Source organism: Musa acuminata, chromosome BXJ1-11, assembly GCF_036884655.1.
Source record: "Musa acuminata AAA Group cultivar baxijiao chromosome BXJ1-11, Cavendish_Baxijiao_AAA, whole genome shotgun sequence".
Classification (NCBI taxonomy): domain Eukaryota; kingdom Viridiplantae; phylum Streptophyta; class Magnoliopsida; order Zingiberales; family Musaceae; genus Musa; species Musa acuminata.
In genome coordinates, this window is record NC_088337.1 from 27479127 (window position 1) to 27490000 (window position 10874).

At 33.8% G+C, this 10874-nt stretch overlaps 1 protein-coding gene across 2 annotated transcripts in view; it reads left to right on the top strand.

Annotated features, from left to right (window-relative positions):
- The first annotated feature begins 9703 nt into the window (after positions 1-9703).
- Positions 9704-10874, top strand: part of LOC103971735 (probable serine/threonine-protein kinase PBL19) — a 2915-nt gene continuing 1744 nt past the window's right edge. The window contains exons 1-2 of one of the 2 annotated variants that reach the window (XM_009385836.3): positions 9704-10019; positions 10385-10874. The exon at positions 10385-10874 is cut by the window's right edge and continues 14 nt beyond it. In XM_009385836.3, coding sequence (XP_009384111.2) covers positions 10499-10874 — 376 coding nt within the window. In that variant the 5' untranslated portion in view covers positions 9704-10019; positions 10385-10498. The remainder of the gene's footprint in view (positions 10020-10384) is intronic. The other variant, XM_009385837.3, reaches the window with a different exon arrangement.

Consider the following 10874-nt stretch of genomic DNA (forward strand, 5'->3'; position numbering starts at 1 on the left):
GCGGTCAGGTGGAAGGGGGGGCATCAGATATTTAAAAGGGGAGGTGAAACGAACAGTCCCCCTTCCCACTGTTCCAATTCCCGACTCTCTCTCGAGACAACCGGTTCGGTCTATTTAAAGATCGGATCGGATCAATTGCGATCGTCTCAGCAGAACTTGACTCGATCGGATAAGACAAATTAGATTTACCATCCGATTCATATCACATTGGGGAACAATTTCCTGTGGAAGTCTTGGATGGAACAGCTACCAACACAATGTGCATGCGGACAGGCCTCTCGTAGCATGTAGAATGCGCATGCAAACATATTCGCATGTCTCTACTATTACAACCATCCATTAGGAGAAATAAAGATAATAGAATTAAATGCGATAGATTTTGAGTACTCAATTTCATGACTCATGGTTGGACTTCCCCCCTCTTCAGGTCCTTCTTCCTCTTCTTTGGCTCTATGCGAAGCAGAGTTTTTCTGTCATACAATATTTAATTTTATATATATATATATATATATATATATATATATATATATATATATATATATATATATATATATATATATATATATATATATATATATATATAAAGAGAGAATAGAATTGCATGAAAGCACGTTGTATTTATTGTCATTTCATCCGGGGTTCTTTGTGTGAGCGTTGTATGCAGGCCCAAATACCTTTTGGGCCTTTAGGGCCTTTAGGGCCCATGATTCTCGGGAGGAGGGCAGCGCATTTGTATGACAGACTTGGACTCTTTGTGGAGCTTTCAGATTTCATGGACGGTAGACGTCGTCTTTTCTTCTGCTCGAGTCAATCAAGGCTTGGCACATGATGCTCAAGTCAGATCGAGACGGTTGGTGATCCGATCAATGACTGGGCCACATAAGTCTTAGCCAAATATGAAATATCAAAGAAATATTTCACTTACACAGTAGAATATTTTCTTCAATGAAATCAATTTTAAAAGTCCATCAGACCACCACGATAATCAAAGTAATTTCTTGTTTAACTCAAAATTCTTACTTTTTGTTTCATGATCGACTTAAGCATCGAAATAGCCACATAAAAAATCACACTTGATTTTTATGCATGTCAGCATATGAGAAAAAGGTGGAAGCATGGAAGGAAGAGAAGAGGAAAAAGGTGGAAGCAGTGGAAGGATGGTAACAAGTATATCAAACAGGTACTCTTCTTCCACCTTGGAACACTTATGCCATTGATTGAGGCATGCAAATATAGGAAGCACAAGATGAAAGCTTCCCCGGTTGATTAAAGAGCAGCGGCCAAGTGGTCTTCCTCTTCTGGTGAGTGAGTGGGATTGGCTACTGACAGCTTAGAACAGTATGGTTTCCCTGACAGATCCAAGATGGAAGGACTTTAATGTCCGTAAGCTGCATCGCCAGCTGAATCAATGCCCACCAAACTCACATGATTACAAAAGACCAGATCAGTATTGGTGTGACCAACAATCAATACAGATCCATTACATGAGATTCCAAACCTTACTTAAAACCTTCAAAATGGCCATGTGAAGCTCAACGAAGACATTGTTGCTCGTCTGGATCTTCTTATCCGACACTGCCATGTGAAATCAACAAATAGTTTCTTTCGAATAGCGACCAGCATTTGAGAACGTTGACAATTCTCCATGCGTAAGCTTTATGACTGATGGATGACCTGCCTTCTTCGGCTTGCATTGAGAACTCAAAATCCAGCTGCCACTCTCTCTTTCTCGTTTGCATGGAATGTAGAGAGTTGCAGCATGGCAGAGAGCATCAAAGCAGGGGAAGAAGTGGCTCAGAAGTGTTGCTTGCTGTCTCGAGAGCCAAGACTATGTCATCTACCTACTTGATACATAACATATGATCCTCAAAGTTAGCTAACACTATTCTTTACGATATTATTTGAAGGAGGCAAGTAGTAGGTTATTGGTATATACGTCAGTTCATGTGACTCAATCAACACCAAGGAAGCTTGTTAGCAAAGTATCGTTCATCTTCATAAATGACTTGTTCACCTACCAAATAAACAATCATAGTTCATAGTTGCACGAATTCTGTCTCTCTCCCTCTCTCAATGGACGTAGTAAATTGTACTAGAATATGTTAGATTATGTGATTTTATTTAATTATATAAGATATATTATAGATATGATTGAATTCTAATTATGGTTTTTGGCTAATAGCAAAAAAAATCCAATAGGTAAGATTCATTAGGAGACGTCCTCGATGGAAGGAACTCTCCTGATAACTTATCCTAGACTCTCTGCTCTCATCCATAAATAGACAGAACATCTAAGGGCTAAAGAAGTATGTCATAAAGGACACAGTTGAGAGATTATAATTTCTCTCTTAACTCTCCCTAATCCATCATTCTAAGTGGCCTTGTACAAGGACAGGAAGAAAGGTGAAAAAGAGTCTAGTTCTTATTGTAGATTGATAGTGGATTTGGATCTAAAGATAGTGCCTTTGCAGATCATACAAAGATCCTTTTTAGATGGCATAAAAAATTATTCATCGTAAAAACCGATATAACGTTATTTGATTTCAATCCTAGTATAAATATTTTTCTATATCATATATAACATATAATAGTTTTATGCTAACAATTGATATCAGACCTAGGTTCTTGAAATCAAATACCTTAGATCTATTATTTTCTGATTTTATGATATTTAAATAATCTATATTTTGTCGATCTAAATTCCTATTTATTATGTCTTATCGTCTGCTTACGAACAATGTTAGATTCTTTGTAACGATGATCTATTTTTCTATTTGATTTGTCCTATTGTTTGATTACAATCAATATACGATTTATTGTGGTTGATTGATGGATTTACTGTCGACGTTGTTGAGGCGATACTTAATTTTCGTTGGTTACCTATTCAGTTATCGATAATAGCTAAAGGGCTGTGTACAGAGATTGCAGTCATGCATCACGGCCATATGCAGGCAGCGATTTGCTTGCGAGCGATGGCTACACCACGCAATAGTAATAGCAACCGTGGGCAATTGCCAGGTGGCAAGCTGCACACCACGATGGTTGCATATCACGGTACCCACATGCAGTCGATGGCAATCGCACGTAGGCATGCAGTCGATGGCTGCGCAACATCGATCGTGCATAGACAACAATTGCACACGGATGTCGGTGGCACCATGGGCATCCTTCACCGCTTGTGAATGTGGTGGCCATAGAAGGCAGCAGCTGCACCCCATGTGAAGTCGATGGCCACACTGGCGACCTCCCTCACACGCACGACATCCACCTATAGAGGATGCTTGCAGAAGTACGATGGTCGTAGATGGCGACAACCGCACTACGCAATGGCTGTCCCCATGTGCAACGACGACGAGCACAATTCGAGGTGGAAGATTAGGGTTTTTCTCAAAAAAATATTTTTACCCTTTGGAAATAAAAGAATTTTAGGGTTTATCTTTTTTTTTACTTTCCATAAATATCCTTCATAAAATTAAAAATTTTCTAGCATATCCTTTTGATAGTTCTACCCTTTATTAATCTCGTAATTCTGGTTTATCTCCTATCAATAAAATTATAATTTTACCCTTAGATCAATTCTTATTGATTGACTTAATTAGGTTGATGTTTAGTCTAATTATAGGTTTATCTAATTAAATAAGGTTGATTAGTACAATAATTCTTTTATAGTTTTCTGATATAAATTATTGATTGTAAATCCAATTATTGTTCTTAGATATTTATTTAATTATTCATATATATATTTAAAATTATGAAATAATAGTTATCTTCTACATAAAGCTCTTCATGATTTATGGGTTATCATGATTATAATTATTATATGAGTTTTCTTTATGCTAATCAATATTTAATAATTATTATGATTGTTATTCTTTTATTGAACTGCTTCAGCATGAATAAAAAAAAACTTAGTAAATATTATTTATAATTTATCTTCCTAAGTTTTATTTGACTAGTAGCTCCCAAAGTAGCTTAGCCTGATAGACTTATGGGATATGAATTATAAAAAATACCTTATCATTTATAGGATACTTTAGACTATATTTTATATTTTTGTATTGGTCCTATAGCTACCAAAGTATGGACCAATAATCTATAAAATACATTATGAAATTAGTCCTAAATGATATTAAATAAAATAATATTCATAATGACACATAATTAGGAGATTTAAATATTCATAAAACAGAATATATTTTTGAATAATTATGTGATGTAATAAGATGATACTATTTTGGATATTCTTGTAGTTTATCATTGTATATCCAAAGATAGCAATACTATTTCATGAGGATGGTATCAATCCTCCATAAATAATTATATATATGAATAGTAAATATGTCAATATTGAACGTAAAATATTGATATTATCAATAGTTCAACATTCATTAAAAAACTTAAAACATTAATGTTATATTATTACAATGGTACTTCCTTCCTTTATTATATGTTTTTGTAAATATCCTTGTATATTTTAGAATAAATGGCTTGAGCATATGACAGTTGTATTAAGTGAGTGAGACCTTGATCAAATTAATTGAAGAGAATATAGACTTAATTACTTTCTAAAAGTCCTATAAAATAAATAATTGAGGTGACTGATCAGAAAAGGTCTAAAAGACTCAATTTTATGATAACTTAGACTTCAGTATAGTTTACAACTAACGCATGAGAATATTTAAGGATTAATTTAAATTTTCTAATAAGTCATTACCTGACACCTTAATAAAAGAACTGACTAAAAAAATAGTATAAGGAATTCAAGATTACATCCTCAATATAATTGATAAAATTATTAGATCAAGACTCAATAATATTTTGAGTACTACTCAAAGAATGAGTAACACTAAAATAATGATAAAGTGTAAGTCACTTGAGTTTATAATTACTATATAAACTTATAAAAAAAACATCTTCGTAATAAAGTGTTACTTCTGCAGCAAAAAAAAGTTATGTGAAGAAAAACTATAAGATTTGGTTTGAAATAAAAAGGTACAAGTATATTTATATGATTCAAATCAAATATTACATAAATTATTTTACTTGATGGATTAATTTGATGCTCCAATATATGTTACCAATAATAGAGATTTATTTTAATATTAAAAAAGGATAAAATCAAAATAGAATAAAATATTCATCATTATAGGAAATCATCTTAAAGTTAAAGTAATAATAGTTTGTTTTTATCACTTACGTCCAAAGATGATTTATTTGATGAATCTTAAGAATTCATGCTATGTTTTTATAATTTTGAGAATTTTGGTTCTTTACCTAGAATTGTTAGAATATTATTTCTCTTTTGACGGTTGTAAACTTAGTGTAATTCAATCAAAGTTAACCTTTGAATTCGGTATAATAATCTATATAGAATTAATATGAATCTTAAGTTTATAATAATTTTATAATTAAATATTAAAATAGAATATAGTTTCATAAACTCTTTGAGATTATGTTTATTTCTGTGAGTCACTTTATGTTTTTGTCTCATTAAAGAGAGGTATTTTATCACTATATAGATGACATATTGAGATATAATTTATATATATCTAATTCATGTAAAGTCTCATACTATTGATACTCTTGAAGTGCACATAAATGAAGTCGAGAGATAATTAGATAGAAAAGTTAAGATCATCATATCTGGCAATGGTGATAAATTTTATGGTATTTATGATGAACTCAATTATAATTCTAATTCTTCTATTAGATTATTAAAAAAAAGGTATATGTGTTTAATATGATTTACTAGATATGTTACAATAGAATATGATTATTGAAAAGTATAATCGTACTCTTATAAATATGGTTAGAAGCATGATGAGTTATTCTCTTGTACCCAAATCAATATGAGAAGAATCTCTAAAAATAACTATGTAGATCTTGAATGGTGTTCCTAGTAAATAAATCACATGACTTATTTTGAGTTATAAAATGATAGAGAACCTAACTTAAGATATTTACATATTTAGGATTGTCCTATAAAGATAGGAGTCTTCAACTCACATAAAAAAAAAAATAGACTTAATAAGTATTTCTAAATATTTTATTATTTATTCAGAAAAGTTCAAATAGGTACATATCTTATTGTCCTAATCATAGTACAAGGATAGTTAAATCTGGTAATATAAGATTCCTATAAAATAACGAATCAATGGGAGTGAAAATCTTAAAATTTAATTTTGATATAGAGGAGATATAAGTTGATACTCCTTTATTATTCAAGATATTATTGTTATTTAAATCATTAAATAATTTGATAAAGGTGAATAATAAAATAACATTACTAAACTCTCACATTATATTGATATCACTATTAATGGTCTTATAGAATAACCACAATTGTCGGTCTTGGAAATATCTCAAAGGAAAAATAATACTGTCATTTATGGTAATTATGTGGTATATTTACAAGAATTATATTATGATATAGGAATTAGAATGGATTCCTCGTTATTTTCATAGGTTATGAAAGGTAGCGATTCTGAAATGTAATATAATACAATAAAAGAAGAGTTAAAATCAATAATCAGAATGGTGTCTAATGAATTCATCAAATTATCCAATAATTGTAAAAGAGTCTATTATATAAATAAGACTCAATGGATAATACCGAACAATATAATGGTCAAACTTGTGATTAAAGATTTTACTCATAAAAAAAATACATCAACTATAACGAGACATTTAGTTTTTAAATAAACTCATTAAAATAACATTAGTGACTCATTATGAGTTTGAGTTACATTATATGAAAACAAATTTTTAATTAAGGATCTAGCTTTATATGGGTTACTCTAAACGATTTACAAAGAAAATAAAATAAATATAAAATTTGGTATGCAAATTCAAGAATCCATTTATGACATTAAACAAGTTTCAAGATAATGATATATAAAGGTTCTTGATATCAATTACTTTTTTTTAATTAAAAATATTATTAATTAGTATTTATATTTGAAGATAAGTAGAAGCAAGTTTATTATATTGGTTTTATATATGGATAATATTTTGCTTACCAATAGTGATATTGGTTTATTATACTAAATCAAAAAATTTGTCACCAAGAGTTTTAATATAGTTGATATAAATGAGACATCTTATTTGTTAGGATCAAGAGCGGCACTAAGAGGGGGGGCTGAATTAATACAGCAGAAAACTTTCACGATTTCAAAAGACTTATTTAGATTAAAACTGATTCTGACAAAAATGGTTTCGATTCAATCCGTTTCGGAGAGAATTTGAACTTGAAAGCTTTCATAAAATTGAAGCCGATCTTGGAAGGTGTTTACTTGAAAGCGTATGTAGGCGTAGTAAAAGCACAGTAAGGAGGAGAGGCAGTTTGCTATAAAAGTAAATTGCTCAAAGTAACTGCAAACCGAGTTTTGAGTGGTTCGGTCAATGTGACTTACATCCACTTTCGGATTCCTCCTCCAACGAGGTCATCGGCGTCCACTAAAAGCCTTCCTTCAATAAGTGAAGACCGAACACTTCTTTACATCACTTTTTCCTTTTTCCGAATTTAGGAGATGAACCCTTACAAATCTCACTTCTCTTTCTTGGATGGTTACAAGGCTAAGAGATGAAGGAGGAGAACTCTAACTTTTACAACACTTTAAGACTCAAGAACTTAAGATTATGCCAATAGATTTCGCGCCCTTTCATGCACAAAAGGGTCAGATTTTTATAAGCCCCAATAGCTTCAAAAATGGAGCCAAAAAGTATCTAATCTCGGATTTTTAGGGTCCTGGCAGTATCACTGCCATTACTGGGCAATACCACTGCTTGACACCTAACACTGGACGGTACTACCACTCAGTCTGGGTGGTACCACCGCCTAGCTCGGAGGAACTCTTATAATAGCTTATCATAGACCATCTGCTCTTGTTTATAAATAAACATGATCTCCAGGAGCTAAAGAAGTATATAATAGAGGATGTAGTTGAGAGATTATAGTTTTTCTCTTAATCTTCCCTAATCCATCAATCTAAGTGGTCAAAGGATACGAAGAGAGAAAAATGAGAGTCTAGTTCTTCCTACAAATTGATAATAATTTTAGATATAAAGATGGTACCTTTGCAGATCATACAGATATCCTTTTTAGAATCAAAAGATATATATCGTAAAACCCGATCAAACGTTATTTGATTTAAATTCTAACATAAAATTTTTTTATATTTTATATAAAAGTTTTATGCTAAATGTCCATCCTACGCACCTTCCAAATGTTGATTAAGCATAGCAGTCCTGTCGTTGACAAAGTCATCCAATACTTTCAGATGCTGAATTTATTATCAGCTCGGTTTGTCTCGTTCCGATGACATCTTGTCAGATCAAACAAAATTTCTGGACATGAAAGTTTGGTGGAGTAGGGCCACTGCAAACGTGCATTCATTCCCCTTCCCCTTCTCTAGAGAGAGAGAGAGAGAGAGAGAGAGAGAGAGAGAGAAAAAGAGAGAGTATGGACTCAGCAAACGCCAACCTAACTAAGACCAGAGAGCATCTAATAAACTCCCGTGCTGTGCTTACAGATTCCTCCTCTACTCTGTGGAGAGAGAAAGAGAGAGAGACTATGGACTCAGCAAATGCCAACCTAACTAAAGCCAGAGAGCATCTAATAAACTCCTGTGCTTGTGCTTACAGATTCCTCTACTCTGTGGCTTGTGCAGACTATCACACTTAAAGCTTCCAATTGTTTAATGAAAGCAGCATTGAATCATGTGTTGTTCTTTAAGTAGAAGCTAATTAAGGGATTAATAATTTCACATCACAATCAAGTGATTTCTACTTTGTGCACATCTTTTAAGGATCACCGAGCTCTCTACAAAAGCTTAGTTTATCAGAATGGGAACATACAGATCAATCCGATGGAAAATAATCGTAGAACTAATCTTATGATCGATCGCATTCAATTATTGGATTGAAAATGTCGAGAGAATTATATGGATTGAGTTGCACCAATTGGTTTTTAGATCTTTATGGAACCCAATCAATCTTACCAATTTAGACTATCTTATTCAGAAACACCTCAAAATAATCAAAAATTATTATTTTTATTTTTTAATAATTATTAACCAGAGATAGTTATAAAATAAAAATATCAAGAACTTATGAATTACATACCAATTAATGTTTAAACTTTTTACATATCAAATTATAAGATTTTTATAATACTTCCGATTAATTTTACATCCAAGACAAGATTAAAATTGATTTATAAAGATTTGATAGATATACTATTATTAATTTTAACTTAAATATTTTTATTAATAATTTATGTTAAACGATCTTAATAGATAAATTAGTCTATCAAACTTGGATCACAACGTTTGATATCATAGAGTAAAATATACACTAAAAAATGATCGACACAAAATTATATAAATCTTAAAAAATTTATAATTTTAAGTTATTTTTCACATATGTATATTAATATTTTAATTTTTTTATAAGAATATTGGCTCTATAACCCTAAAAAAAAAATACCAACCCCGAAAATTATGGTTTATTGTAAATATTTTTTATGAAACCTGACCTGACCTTCAATTGTAATTTCGTGTGCGCGGTATGAGTCTTTGACCACCAGCAGTACCCATGCCGTTGGGACCCACCCGATTGCGTTCTTTTTCTTCTTTTCGTAACAAGTCAGAGGCCGCCGTCGTTGACCAAATGCTGCCTTCGTCGCATTCAATCCCTCCACCAGTAAACGCCCCTTCGAGTCCTCCTGCTGCTGCTCTACCCCTCATCGGAGGAGAGAGAGAGAGAGACGCACCTCATTGTTTTCTTGTTTGTTTGACGAGATGCACAACAAGGGACTGAAGGCCTCGTCTTTCGCAGTCTTCGAAGTAGACGCAACCTATTAGTCTCGACAGGGACAGCAAGGTGTTGAATCCCTTACATCCCTTACGGCAGATGCGCTTAGTGGGCACTCAAGAAGAGACGACGGGGGCGGGAGCAGAGACTGCCTGAGCGCGGGCGACTCTGGTAGAAGGCGGAGACCAGAACAGTGACCGTAGTAGGTGAGGGGAATTGTTCCTCGTTTCACCTCTCTCTCTCTCTCTCTCGGCTCATTCGGTTTGGTTGCAATTGGATAACGATATATTGATTCGATCTCTCAGATCTCCTCTCGGCTTTGTTTTGTCGCCTCCAAGATGCCATCTTTACTCATATACGCTTTTGTTCTGCAACGAAATCTCTTTGCTTAGGTTTTCTGGATACGTTCGATCCTTCCCTTCCTTTGTTCTCCTAAAGATCTCCCGCTTCATTTTGTTAGCTGTACAAATTGGAGCTTCTTCTACTTTCACCTGCTTTCTTTCTCCTGTTGCTTCTCGTTCCTCAGAAAGATTCTCCCTTTCCATACCTCTAATCGCTCAATCGGACAAAGACTCTATTTTTCTTAGGTTTCCCCCAACTACTCTGCATCCGAGTCGGTGTCCTCTTGCTTCCGATTCAAAAGGCAGCGCCTTGCGTTATTGGGCTTCGCCGACCTGTTTGAAGAATGGGTTGTTTCCATTTCATCAGAGAAAGAAACAGATACAGGAAACGGAGAGCTTCCGCCCCCATGCCCAGCTCGGTGCCCATGTACTCGCCGACATCGAACGAGGTGACTAGCAGATCAGAGGATTCGACGACTGCGAAGCAGACGAGCAAGTCATCAGGTTCCGTGTCCTCCCAGAAAAGCATTCCCGAGTTGTATGAGGAGAGGGCGCATAACCTGCGTGTTTTTGAGCTCAAGGAGCTCCGGAACGCAACCAATGATTTCAGCAGGCTGCTCAAGATTGGAGAGGGTGGGTTTGGGAGTGTGTACAAAGGCTTTGTCAAGCCCCCCGACCGGAAGGGCGATGGCACCATAGTGGCAATCAAGAAGCTTAACC